Source organism: Engystomops pustulosus, chromosome 9, assembly GCF_040894005.1.
Source record: "Engystomops pustulosus chromosome 9, aEngPut4.maternal, whole genome shotgun sequence".
Lineage (NCBI taxonomy): Eukaryota > Metazoa > Chordata > Amphibia > Anura > Leptodactylidae > Engystomops > Engystomops pustulosus.
In genome coordinates this window covers 16,331,717-16,346,436 of record NC_092419.1, presented here as the reverse complement: position 1 = coordinate 16,346,436, position 14,720 = coordinate 16,331,717, and the positions used below count along the sequence as shown (strand labels likewise).

Below are 14,720 nucleotides of genomic sequence, written 5' to 3'. Positions count from 1 at the left end.
AGACATATCGATATGATATGATCTTAAGTTAATAGAACACACTGGCGCAATCAGTATAGGAGTGAACTAGAAGTTGTAAATTGCCTTTGCTGGTAATGACAGAATGCAATGGTATTTGCACTAATCTATGTTGAATGCTGTTCAGATGTTGCTGATTCCTCATGTAAGGGCTATCCTTACATTCGTTGGATGCACCTACCACCAGATCTACCTTAATAGGTAGATGCGTAGTGGTAGGTTTCCTTCAAAACTTTATTTCACTTTATTTCCAGACTCCCTGCCAGCAGTGTGGTGAGTCCTGAGGGAGGGGGACAGCTGCAGCCTGTGTCTCCTTATGTATTCTTCCTCTACTCCACACCATCCCCCCCCCCCTCCTTCCACTGCTTGCTCAATGCACATGTCAGAGACTGGAGAGGAGACTGAGACACAGGCACACACACTTCTGCAGCTTCTCCTACCTGGTGACTCGCCACACGCTGCTGGAGCCAGGTAATGTAAGATAAGCTACTATAAAGTACTGAAATTATTACTAATGCTGACAAATAGTATGGGCTATTGGAACCTGTCACCAGCTAAAAATGACATTACTGGTGACAGGTTCATTTTAATCTCGTTTTTACTCAGGAAGCCTGCTCCAAATCACACAGGAGAAGTTGCCACCTGCCTTATGTTATCTGGCCCCTCTTTCTGGGCCAGTCAGGGCCCAGATACTACAAGACTCACCTTTCCCATAAAGCAGCAGCCCTCTTCTTCTCTGTGCAGCTGCTATACGTGGCTCTGAAGCAAGCACTTATGTGATGACACCATCGTGCCTTCTGGCTACAGCATTGCTTACAGTGGCCGCACAGAGGAGGACTGCTGCTGCTTTGGGGAACTGGAGAAATCTGAGCATTTGTCTATATTTTTGAATGGAAGGGACATACACCAGGTGGTTACGGACAAGGGACCAAGTGAGGTGGCTAGAGAAAAGAGGCTATCACATTGCCTTGTGAAGCTCCCTTTTCTGTGGCCTACAGAACAGAGTGCACTATAAGAAGGGGGTTGCAGAAAAGGCTACTGTGACTATCAGAGATACTATGACTACTTGCTACCATGTGAGGAAACTGAGTATTGGATACTATAGGGGCACCTTTTGGCCATGCTGATGTCTCAGGTTATTTATCAATAAGCTAAGCTTTGTGGTTGAATGTAATGCCATGGCCATACAGTGACATCTGTCCCACAAAGTCTAATTGCTTCTTCTGAGCACATACTGCTTTTTGCGGTCTGCATTTCCCGCTGTATGTGATATACAGGCAGTCCCCGGGGTTACGTACGAGATAGGACTTGTAGGTTTGTACTTAAGTTGAATTTGCATGTAAGTTGGAACTGTATATTTTAGAATAGTAACTCCAGACATTTTTTTTTTTTTTTTGTCTCTGTGACAACTGGATTTTAAAAATGTTGGATTGTCATTAGAACCAGGCTTAACAGTAAAGCTTAATTGCAGACGCCTGTGATAACAGTTAGTTGTTTATTGTAGCCTAGGACTAAAGTACCCCCCTAAAGAAAATATAATTTCATAAACTGCCATTTGAGAGCATTGCCTCTATCCCTTCATTGTCCCTCTACATGCTTGTAAACCTAAGCAATGAGGTCCTAAAGCTGTATGCAAATGACCTGTGAAATGTCCAATGAGTCATTAGCATATTCAAGCTGTCCGGCTTATTCATGAGTGGGAGGTACAGCCACACCCCCAGTGCATGACTGACAGCCTGTATAATGGATGCTCTATGTGCTTGCTCCATGTGCTCCACGCCCCCTGCAGCCTGTGTGTGTATGAGAAAGATACAACAGCTCCAGGATACAGCCATGTTTTGTCAGGCACTTGTGTAGCTGATGTCTGTGTCTCTGGGTATAGACGGATGCAGCATGTCAGAAGGTGCAGCACACAATAGCCATGCTTTACTATACATTACACACAGACATGAGCAGGGGGAGGGGTAACAGGGGTGACATCACTGCCTCTGACCATGTGACCAGCCTCATTTACATAATAAAGAATAGATGATTTTACAATGATTAATGTATGAATTGACTAGATAAAGGCTGGGATGGGATCCTTGTGAGCTGCTCCAACAGGTAGTAGTGACAGGACAAGTGGCAGAGACCTGATGACAGGCGTCCTTTAAGTATGGGACCATCTGTATACAAAGCAGAAGGAATCAAAAAGGATGCTACCTTCTGCCAGTATAAGCATGTTGAAGTGTTATGCCAGGTGCTGGTGTGTGCGCTGAACCCTTTTTTTTTTTAATTTAGAAGTAATCAGAACCTAAATATAATTTATTAAACAATTTAGATCCCAACTCATCTCTAAACAGGAGAGAAATAATAGAAAAACCCCACACAAAAGTAAAAAATATAGACATTTATTCTATTCAAAAGAATATCCATTAAAAAAAGTTCAGGGAGTCATTAAACATCAATTTCAAGCATAAAACATAAAAAACAAAACCATGAACGCTGCATAAATAAATGAAGATATAGTAAACAATTCGATGGACGTTTACTAGTTTTCAAGATTTAAGTCCATAAAAAGTCCACTAACAAAAAAAAAAAAGCACTTAAACAAATGTGAAACCCTAATTATTCAAGAGTCAGTAGCAGCTCAACACAAGTCCATGTCCATTCTGTTCCTAGCTGGACCCTCATAAAAGTTCTTAATCCACCTCCTCAATGGTAGGTCCACAGCTGCTGCCTTGTCTGGCCTGGGCTCCACAGCTAGAGCCGGGCATACCTCCGGGCATTCCCCCTGGCATACCTCCCTGGTACATCCTGGTGATGATGGGTTGGCACACCTTCTCCAGCTCCTTCTGCTTATGGGTATACTCTTCTTTCTCAGCAAGTTGGTTGTTCTCCAGCCAGGCAATGGTCTCCTTACACTTGTCTGAGATCAGCCTCTTGTCTCCATCACTGATCTTTCCCTTCATGTTCTCATCGTCCACCATGCTCTTGATGTTGAAGGCATAGGCCTCCAGGGAGTTTTTGGCGGTAATTTTCTCTCTCTGGGCATCATCATCTGCTTTGTATTTCTCGGCATCTTGCACCATCTTCTCGATTTCCTCTTTGCTCAGTCGGCCTTTGTCATTAGTAATTGTGATCTTGTTCTGTTTGCCGGAGCTCTTGTCCACAGCAGACACATTCAGGATACCATTGGCATCTATATCAAAGGTCACCTCAATCTGGGGTACACCTCGAGGAGCTGGGGGTATTCCACTCAGTTCAAATTTACCCAGCAGGTTATTGTCCTTGGTCATGGCTCTCTCTCCCTCATATACCTGAATGAGGACACCTGGCTGGTTGTCAGAGTAGGTGGTGAACACTTGGGTCTGCTTGGTGGGGATGGTGGTGTTACGTTTGATGAGAACAGTCATAACTCCTCCAGCTGTTTCCAGACCCAGAGAGAGAGGAGCCACATCTAGTAGGAGGAGGTCCTGCACATTCTCAGACTTGTCTCCCATGAGGATGGCAGCTTGGACCGCAGCCCCATAGGCCACAGCTTCATCTGGATTGATGCTCTTGTTCAGATCTCGGCCATTGAAGAAGTCCTGCAGCAGCTTCTGCACCTTAGGGATACGTGTGGAGCCTCCCACTAGGACAATTTCATGGATCTGTGACTTGTCCAGCTTGGCATCTCTCAGGGCTTTCTCCACTGGGTCCAGGGTACCACGGAAGAGGTCAGAACACAGCTCTTCAAAGCGGGCTCTAGTGATGGAGGTGTAGAAGTCAATGCCCTCATACAAGGAGTCGATCTCAATGCTTGCCTGGGTGCTGGAGGACAGGGTGCGCTTGGCTCTTTCACAGGCGGTCCTCAGTCTCCTCAGGGCCCTCTTGTTTTGGGTAATGTCCTTCTTATGTTTACGTTTGAATTCTTCTACAAAGTGGTTCACCATTCTGTTATCAAAGTCCTCTCCACCCAGATGAGTGTCACCTGCTGTGGCTTTTACCTCAAAAATGCCATCATCAATGGCGAGGATGGAGACATCAAAGGTGCCACCTCCCAGGTCAAAGATGAGGACGTTGCGCTCTCCCCGGGCTCCCTTGTCCAGGCCGTATGCGATGGCGGCTGCTGTGGGCTCATTGATGATTCTCAGGACATTGAGTCCGGCGATGACCCCGGCGTCTTTGGTGGCCTGGCGCTGGGAGTCGTTGAAGTAGGCTGGCACGGTGATGACGGCATTGGTGACTGGATGACCCAGGTAAGCCTCAGCCGTCTCCTTCATCTTGAGCAGAACCATAGAGGAGATCTCCTCCGGGGAGAAGGTCTTGTGCTCTCCTTTATACTCCACCTTGACCCTGGGCTTTCCCCCATCACTCAGCACTTGGAAGGGCCAGTGCTTCATGTCAGACTGCACCACAGGGTCATCAAACCTTCTGCCGATCAGCCTCTTGGCATCAAACACGGTGTTGTGGGGGTTGAGGGCCACCTGGTTCTTGGCGGCGTCTCCGATGAGTCTCTCGGTGTCGGTGAAGGCCACGTAGCTGGGGGTGGTGCGGTTGCCCTGGTCGTTGGCGATGATCTCCACTTTGCCATGCTGGAAGACCCCCACACAGGAGTAGGTGGTGCCCAGGTCAATGCCAATCGCCACTCCTGGAGGTGCCATCTTCTGTGAGGTGTGAGGCGCAGAGCAGCTTCTTGGTGACGGCTCAGCAGTGAGGAGCGTATCCTGAAATCGCGCTTTGCAGCTCGTATTTTTAGTGACTGCTCCTCCGCGCTGCACGGCCGCTATATATCTCCGTACAGGGTGCACACGTCACCGGCCTCCTGACCAATCACAGTGCGGTCCTCACCACGCTCCTCGTCACTCGGCAACAATCCCGAAGCTTCCCGAGTGTTCCCCGTACAAGCAGCCAATCACAGCGCAGCTCTACTCACACACTGCGGGAACATACGAGAGCCTTCCAGAGACTCTGAGATGTAACCAATCAGCGCCGCGGATGGCAGTGACGTCACTCGTCTACTAGAAAGTTCAGGATAGTTCCCGAGAGCGCCGTCAGTGAGAGAACTTCACAGCCAATCAGCAGGAAGGGGCGGGGCGTGTATGAGCTCGGGGCGGTGACACCTGGTGCCGGCTTCTTCTGCTCTGTGTGTGGTGGTGACGTCATGCGCGCAGTATAAGCTGTATACCCCCTCATGTGTCTCCTGCACATCCTGCAGTGATGGGACTACAACTCCCAGCAGAGATAGAGGAAGCAGTAGTAGTCTTATAGCTGCTGTTACTTACCGCTAGAGGTGAACATGGTATCACCCACCTTATAGTGAGAGACACCTGGTGTCAGGGAGACGTGTGCGCCCATCTATGCCATAAAGGGAGATAATACAAGTGACTCTCAGCACCTCTGTTATAAGCCGGGGGAGGGGGGGGGGGGGTCACACCTCGCATTTGCCATTAGTTGTAAGGACACATCAGGAGGATTCCAACATGTCTTCACAATGTATGGCACAAACGTGTCCCAATGTATTCCTTCATACCATATACCTGTACATTACCTGCCTATACACCATATACCTGTACACATATACCTGTACACCGTATACCTGTACACTACCTGCCTATACACCATATACCTGTACACCATGTTAGGGATTTTTATGCAGGGCCCCAACAGCCCTCTTGACTTTTGTAAGGTGAGTCCTAATTAACCCTTTCATGATTGAACATAAAGACTAAGCCAGACAATCTCTTAGTCAAGATCTTCTACCGTTTAATAATCAAAATGCATAATATATATCAGACAGAAGAGTCATCAAAGGGGTGTGAATAGTATACTCCAAACCTATTGGTCATCAGCACATTCTGGGAAAAAAGTGAATTAATTGTGCTCAGTTCTCAGAGACCTTGTACACAGATATTGTTTATACTAGTTTGCTGAGAAGGAGATGATAAGTGGCTCCAGAATCATAATATCATGCAGCATCGAGGACAGACTGGCTTCTCATTAAATGTCAAAGGGTATTAGCTGACAGGCAAGCAAACATGTTACATAAAATTAAGTTTGAATCATGACATTAACTTGACAATGGTGAGGGAACATGGCCGCTGTATCTAAGATGGCGGACAGTAGTCAAGATGGCGCCCGAAACAAGTGCGACCTCCTTAACACACCATATACCTATACACCATATACCTGTACACCATATACCTATACACCATATACCTGTACACTACCTGCCTATACACCATATACCTGTACACCATATACCTATACACCATATACCTGTACACTACCTGCCTATACACCATATACCTGTACACCATATACCTATACACCATATACCTGTACACTACCTGCCTATACACCATATACCTGTACACCATATACCTATACACCATATACCTGTACACTACCTGCCTATACACCATATACCTGTACACCATATACCTATACACCATATACCTGTACACTACCTGCCTATACACCATATACCTGTACACCATATACCTGTACACCGTATACCTGTACACCGTATACCTGTACACTACCTGCCTATACACCGTACAGGTATACAGTCATGGCTCAAAGTTTTGAGAATGACACAAATATATTGTCACATGATGTGTCCTTCTGGTTTGTCAGATGTGTTTATCACATACAGAGATACAAGTGCAATCTGCTTATTATGAGGAACAAAAGCTTTTATTGTCAGGTAGGAGGAGTTGCTGCAGCCAGTCAGTATCTGCAGAACCTCTCCTTCTTCTTCAGGACCTCTGCAATTCTCCCTGGCAGCTCCCAATCGCCTTCTGCACCAAATCCTGACTGATCGCCGTCCATTCCTGCACAATCACTGCTGCATTGTGTCACAATGTGTTGGTTTTTGTTTGTCCACCGTCTCCTGATGATTGATCACAAGTTCCCAATGGGATAAGATCTGGGGAGTTTCCAGGCGATGGACCCAGAATCTCTATGTTTTGTTCCCTGAGCCATTTAGTTATCTCCTCTGCTTTATGGCAGGTGCTCCATCATGCTGGAGGATGCATTGCTCATCACCAAACTGCTCCTGGAGGGTTGGGAGAAGTTGCTCTTGGAGGACATTCTGGTCCCATTCTTTATTCATGGATGTGTTTTTAGGCCGATTCCCTTGGCTGAGAAGCCGCCCCACACATGAATGGCTGCAGGAGGCTTTACAGGTGACATGAGATAAGACTGGTGGCATCGCTCACCTTGTCTTCTCCCAACAAGCTGTTTTCCAGATGATCCAAACAAAGGGAAAGGGGATTCATCAGAGAAAATGACTTTCCCCCAGTCCTCAGCCGTCCACTCCCTGTACCTCCTGCAGAATATCAGTCTGTCCCTGATGTTTTTCTGGAGAGAAGTGGCTTCTTTGCTGCCCTCCTGGACACCAGGCCTTGTTCCAAGAGTCTCCGCAGTCTCACAGTGCGTGCAGATGCCTCACACCTGCCTGCTGCCATTCCTGAGCAAGCTCTGCACTGCTGGAAGCCCCATCCCGACATATAAACACTTTTAAGAGTCGTCCTGGCACTTGCTGGTCCTTCTTGGGCGCCCTGAAGCCTTTTTGGTAACAATGGAACCTCTCTCCTTGAATTCCTTGATGATGCGATAGATTGGTGACTGAGGTGCAATCTTTCTTGCTGCGATACTCTTCCCTGTTAGGCCAGTTTTGTCAGTGCAATGATGACTGCACGTGTTTCTTTAGAGATAACCATGGTTACCAGAAGAGAAACAATGATGCCATTTTAGCTGCTGCTTTTAAGGCGCCTGCAATGAAGTTGAAATGTGTTTATGGGGAAAAGTTCATTTTCTAGGCAAATATTGACTTTGCAATGAATTGCTGTTAAGCTGATCCCTCTTTATAACATTCTGGTGTATATGCAAATTGCCATTATAAAACCCGATGCAGTAGACTTTGTAAAAATTAATATTTGTATCATTCTCAAAACTTTTGGCCATGACTGTATACAGAACATGCCTATACACTGTATGCCTATACACCATATACCTGTACACCATATGCCTGTACACTACGTGGCTATACACCATATACCAATACACTGTATGCCTATACACCATATGCTTATACACTATATGGCTAACACTATATGCCTATACACAATGGGGGAGATTTAACATAAGTCTTTTAGAGCAGAACATTTCTAGTTGCCCATGGCAACCAATCAGAGCTCCGCTTTCATTTCCCCACAGATGTTTATAAAATTAAATCTGAGCTCTGATTGGTTTCCATTTGCAACTAGAACAGTTTTATCTCTCTGAATACAGGGGGAGGAGTGTACGTCCGCAGCAGACAACGATTGGCTACTGCTGATGAATGGAGCGTTCCTCAGTGATGGCATTATCCTAATATGGACAGTGACATCACCAGGTCCTCCCTACTGCTGAGCGACATATGCGCTCGTTGGGGCTGTGGGGAGAGATGCAATACGCTGCCGTCCATTGAAAAGATGTAGCCTGCCACGTCTTTCTATCCTGAACTTTTGACAGACAGAATGTTTAGTGGTCAGATGGAGGCAAGAACTATGCCTCCGCCTGCCACTATTTGTCAATATATACGTTAAAGGGGTAATCAGCATAATTCTTATACAAGTGGGTCATTAAAATTAGCAGAAAAATGCTGCTGACATAGACTGTAATGATGTATTAAAATTCTACTGGCCCATGTCCATTGATTTCAGTCCGTTGATTTCCTACGCACGTAGAAGATACAGAACAGTCCATGGCCGCTGGTCACATGTCCACATCACATCTCCTGCACCTGCGTGGGTAGGTCATGTGATCACCACTATGTTTGACTGCAGTGGGCCGGTGTGCAGTGATGGCATTTACACACATTAATATGGTAATAGAGCAAGAAAGTCTGTTACATCATTACTGGGAGCAGAGTATAAGAGGTAGAAGGAGTTACTGAGACCTAAAGGATCATGGGACTTGTAGTTTCCAGTGGCGGCCATCTTGGTGATAAAAATTTGTAAATCATAAAACCAAACTATTTAAGCTCCAGCCTGTGACTAATCACATTGAGTTTTGTTATATTCATTTATTTATAGCATTATGGGTTTTTGTATCAGACGTTTATACTCCCAGAATAACCCTTTAAGCGTATGCGTTGGGCAGCCTTACCAGACATAATTCCTGGAAACCTATCTAAAGCCTGAGACAGCAGAGAGCGGTAAGAGAGCTCCACTTTATAAAATATTCTAATGAGTCGGAGGTGTTCAGTTCTATGTGATGCACCCGAGTGCATCCTGGCTCCATCCGCTAATCAATTATGAAAGGCCCCATAGTAAAATTTCTCCCAGACGGAGACGTCATCCTGCTGCCTGCAAGTCCTGCGCACGTGTAGTAGCACTCGCGCAGACGGCTGGAGACCGGGTTTCCTTGGGCAGCCGCACTGGTCTCCAGCCAGCTGGCATATTGACCCGCAGCCTATCCAGAAATTCCAAGGGGGTCACAGGGGACAACCACCACCCTGTCTTTATACAGCTGAGGTTTACGCTTCCTAATATTTTTCGTTCACCTCTGTCCGTTATGGCAAGTTAAAGAAAATTGGAGAGGAAAGGAAGCGGTAGCCCCCAGGAGGTCACTGACACATGGATAAGCCAAAGCTGCGTTTGCACCCAGTATCTGGAGCACATGAGTTGTATCGCCCTGGGCACCTCCAGGCGCTTTGCACCGGCCGCCTCATGCAGACATTTTGGCAATGGGTGGAAGGGAGATAAATACGTTGAGGGTGCAAACTTTACTGATTGTGAGGAATCTGCATGTGGACACCACAAGTTGTCAGAGGGGGTCAGGGTAGTCAGATTGTCTGCAATGAGTGAGTGAAGACCATGTGATTTTTTATGTGGCGTCCAAAGCCCCCAGCACTTGACCCCCATCATAAAAGAGAGAGAGAGAAAAAATAAAGCTGAACCTGACTCCGTATAATCTCTTCCTCAAATTACTTATTGAGGGGGGACATTTCCCTCACATGTAAATCCTCACTATCAATGTACTAGTGCTGACCTGTCCTAAAGGGAGGTTCTCGATAGTAATTTATGTGCGGATCCTTTAACCCTTGATCATACATAGTAGGCGTTGTGTGTGTTTTTTTTTTTTAAAACTTTTTTTTACCAACACAAATCTGGCCTAATGTTTATGCAGGCCAGCCAAAACATTAACCCCTTAGTGACCCGGCCTGAAAAGGCTCTTGCGATCAGGGCATTTTTAGCGAATTTTTGTAAGTGTTGGTTTAAAGGAAACCTACCATTTAGAATGGTCGGTGTAAGTTGTAAGTACCGAGCATCAGCTCAGGGTGAGCTCAGGGTGAGCTGGTGCCGGTACTTACTTTCGTTAGTGTTATAAACCGCGGTATCGAGGTTTTAACACTTTTTAAACTTTAGAGCAGGAGAGGCTTTGGCGCTGCACGCGACCGTGCGCACGCAACATCTCCAGTATTTCCTATGTAGGCGCGCGCACAATCATGCGCACGCAGCGCCGAAGCCTCTTCTGCTCTAAAGTTTAAAAAGTGTTAAAACCGCGATACCGCGGTTTATAACACTAACGAAAGTAAGTACCGGTACCAGCTCACCCTGAGCTGGTGCTCGGTACTTACAGCTTACCCCTGCCATTCTAAGTGGTAGGTTTCCTTTAAGGGACATAACTTTTTTTTTTGCAGTGTTTTTTTGGGACACGTACAGCTAGTTAAAATGTAATAAAAGTACATAAAAATTATAGTACATCTTTTTTGTTGATTTTCAAATTAACTCAAAATTAACATTACCAGTGAATTCCCTATTTTGTTTCGGTCGTTTTGATATATAATAAGGCTCATTTTTTCCCCTGTAACTGGGGCATCTTAAGGGTGAAGACACACGTGGCGTTTTTAGGTGTGCGTTTTCAGATCATAAAAAACTCATGCGTTTTTGACAGGTTTGACCAGCTATCTTAATTCAAACTGCTAAAAAAACGCATGCGTTTTTACAATCTGAAAACACACACCTAAAAACGGCCTAAAAACGTGTGTCTTCACCCTCAGAGTCTCAGTTACAGAAGAACTGGACTGGGTCTAATTGATCCGGTAAACCAAGGTCTACTCTACAAGGGATTGACCACCCCCTAATTAAGCAACTTGCTAGAATAACTTAAGCAGGGAGCGTATGTATATCTTAGTATGACATTCCTTCCACACAATCTGCTTCCAATGGTAGATTTAGGCGCAGCAGAGAGGAGGAGAGGGGATGTATACAGACTAATAAGGGACAGAAGGGGCTGCTGGTACTTGTAGTTCTTCAGCAGTGTAGTCAATGTCTCACACTGGTCACTTGTCCTGGGACCTGTAGTTCACATTTACTGCACAGATCAGATCTCATTGTATACAGAGTCCTCATGGGAGTTGTAGTCCCATCACTGCAGGATGTGCAGGAGACACAGGAAGGGGGATACAGCATATACTGCGCGCATGACGTCACCACTATACAGAGCAGAAAGAGCCCGCAACAGGTGTTCCTGCCCCGAACTCAAACACGCCCCGCCCCTTCCTGCTGATTGGCTGACAAGTTCTCTCACTGACGGCGCTCTCGGGAACTATCCTGAACTTTCTAGTAGACGAGTGACGTCACTGCCATCCGCGGCGCTGATTGGTTACATCTCAGAGTCACTGGAAGGCTCTCGTATGTTCCCGCAGTGTGTGAGTAGAGCTGCGCTGTGATTGGCTGCTTGTACGGGGAACAATCGGGAAGCTTCGGGATTGTTGCCGAGTGACGGGGAGCGTGGTGAGGACCGCGCTGTGATTGGTCAGGAGGCCGGTGACGTGTGTACCCTGTACACAGATATATAGCGGCCGTGCAGTGCTGAGGAGTAGTCACTGATAACACGAGCTGCAAAGCGCAACTTCAGGAGAAGCTTCTCACTGCTGAGCCGTCACCAAGAAGCTGCTCTGCGCCTCACACCTCACAGAAGATGGCACCTCAAGGAGTGGCGATTGGCATTGACCTGGGCACCACCTACTCCTGTGTGGGGGTCTTCCAGCATGGCAAAGTGGAGATCATCGCCAACGACCAGGGCAACCGCACCACCCCCAGCTACGTGGCCTTCACCGACACCGAGAGACTCATCGGAGACGCCGCCAAGAACCAGGTGGCCCTCAACCCCCACAACACCGTGTTTGATGCCAAGAGGCTGATCGGCAGAAGGTTTGATGACCCTGTGGTGCAGTCTGACATGAAGCACTGGCCCTTCCAAGTGCTGAGTGATGGGGGAAAGCCCAAGGTCAAGGTGGAGTATAAAGGAGAGCACAAGACCTTCTCCCCGGAGGAGATCTCCTCTATGGTGCTGCTCAAGATGAAGGAGACGGCTGAGGCTTATCTGGGTCATCCAGTCACCAATGCCGTCATCACCGTGCCAGCCTACTTCAACGACTCCCAGCGCCAGGCCACCAAAGACGCCGGGGTCATCGCTGGACTCAACGTTCTGAGAATCATCAATGAGCCCACAGCAGCCGCCATCGCATACGGCCTGGACAAGGGAGCTCGGGGAGAGCGCAACGTTCTCATCTTTGACCTGGGAGGTGGCACCTTTGATGTCTCCATCCTCACCATTGATGATGGCATTTTTGAGGTAAAAGCCACAGCGGGTGACACTCATCTGGGTGGAGAGGACTTTGATAACAGAATGGTGAACCACTTTGTAGAAGAATTCAAACGTAAACATAAGAAGGACATTACCCAAAACAAGAGGGCCCTAAGGAGACTGAGGACCGCCTGTGAAAGAGCCAAGCGCACCCTGTCCTCCAGCACCCAGGCAAGCATTGAGATTGACTCCTTGTATGAGGGCATTGACTTCTACACCTCCATCACTAGAGCCCGCTTTGAGGAGCTGTGTTCTGACCTCTTCCGTGGTACCTTGGACCCTGTGGAGAAAGCCCTGAGAGATGCCAAGCTGGACAAGTCACAGATCCATGAAATTGTCCTAGTGGGAGGCTCCACACGGATCCCTAAGGTACAGAAGCTGCTGCAGGACTTCTTCAATGGCCGAGATCTGAACAAGAGCATTAATCCAGATGAAGCTGTGGCCTATGGGGCTGCAGTCCAAGCTGCCATCCTCATGGGAGACAAGTCTGAGAATGTGCAGGACCTCCTCCTACTAGATGTGGCTCCTCTCTCTATGGGTCTGGAAACAGCTGGAGGAGTTATGACTGTTCTCATCAAACGTAACACCACCATCCCCACCAAGCAGACCCAAGTGTTCACCACCTACTCTGACAACCAGCCAGGTGTCCTCATTCAGGTATATGAGGGAGAGAGAGCCATGACCAAGGACAATAACCTGCTGGGTAAATTTGAACTGAGTGGAATACCCCCAGCTCCTCGAGGTGTACCCCAGATTGAGGTGACCTTTGATATAGATGCCAATGGTATCCTGAATGTGTCTGCTGTGGACAAGAGCTCCGGCAAACAGAACAAGATCACAATTACTAATGACAAAGGCCGACTGAGCAAAGAGGAAATCGAGAAGATGGTGCAAGATGCCGAGAAATACAAAGCGGATGATGATGCCCAGAGAGAGAAAATTACCGCCAAAAACTCCCTGGAGGCCTATGCCTTCAACATCAAGAGCATGGTGGAGGATGAGAACATGAACGGAAAGATCAGTGATGGAGACAAGAGGCTGATCTCAGACAAGTGTAAGGAGACCATTGCCTGGCTGGAGAACAACCAACTTGCTGAGAAAGAAGAGTATACCCATAAACAGAAAGAGCTGGAGAAGGTGTGCCAACCCATCATCACCAGGATGTACCAGGGAGGTATGCCAGGGGGAATGCCCGGAGGTATGCCCGGCTCTAGCTGTGGAGCCCAGGCCAGACAAGGCAGCAGCTGTGGACCTACCATTGAGGAGGTGGATTAAGAATATTTATTAAATGGACACAGACTTGTGCTGAACTGTTGCTCGTATGATTAAAATTCAGGAATTAACTGACAAAATATCTGATATTTGGATTTGTTGCTAAAACCTTCTGTTAAAAGAGGATCAATATTTTCTCTATGTATGCAGTCCTTGGATGTGTATATGCAGTTCCTTCTGTCTCTCACGTCAATTTTTTTTAATATGTCATATTGTTTTCTACTTAAATAAATGTGCAATTCTTATGTTTTGCCTCCTGTGTCTTATTATAAGTGTGATAAGTGAAGGTTGGACTGCTTAGAGCAGGACTGCAGAGTCTGAGTTGCGGAGTCTGTGACCATTTTGGTGAAGTCAAAGTTGGGAAAAAAGGACAGATCCCGACTATAAATACATTGTTCCAATTATAATAAATTATAAATAAATTATCCAATTATACTCGAGTATAAGCCGAGGTACCTAATTTTAACACAAAAAACTGGAAAAGAGTATAAGCCAATGGTAGGAAATGCATTGGTCACAGCCTCACAGTATATAGCCAGCAAGTGCGTGCTCCCCAGTATATAACCAGAAGCCTGCAGCCCCCTGTCCCATAGTGTACAGCCTGCAGCCCCCTGTCCCATAGTGTAAAGCCTGCAGCCCCCTCAGCGATGCCCAACCTATAAGAAAAAAATGTACTCACCTTCTGACGCCCTCCCGGCAGGCCCTTTTCTAGCCATTGATGTTCTGGCTCCCTATCTCCATGCGGTGCCGGCGGTCGGCTTACACTCGACTACACTCCCATGGAACCTGGCTGATTGTATCACAGCTGAATGGGTCAGGCCCAT

At 47.0% G+C, this 14,720-nt stretch overlaps 2 protein-coding genes across 2 annotated transcripts; one reads left to right on the top strand and one right to left on the bottom strand.

Annotated features, from left to right (window-relative positions):
• Positions 1-2,598: 2,598 nt before the first annotated feature.
• On the bottom strand, positions 2,599-4,690 carry LOC140077027 (heat shock 70 kDa protein-like). Its single transcript, XM_072123869.1, has one exon. The coding sequence runs from the start codon at positions 4,641-4,643 to the stop codon at positions 2,700-2,702; it is 1,944 nt and encodes a 647-aa protein (XP_071979970.1). The 5' UTR covers positions 4,644-4,690; the 3' UTR covers positions 2,599-2,699.
• A 7,042-nt stretch (positions 4,691-11,732) lies between these two features.
• On the top strand, positions 11,733-14,141 carry LOC140077009 (heat shock 70 kDa protein-like). The gene has a single exon (XM_072123848.1). The coding sequence runs from the start codon at positions 11,956-11,958 to the stop codon at positions 13,897-13,899; it is 1,944 nt and encodes a 647-aa protein (XP_071979949.1). The 5' UTR covers positions 11,733-11,955; the 3' UTR covers positions 13,900-14,141.
• Positions 14,142-14,720: the final 579 nt, after the last annotated feature.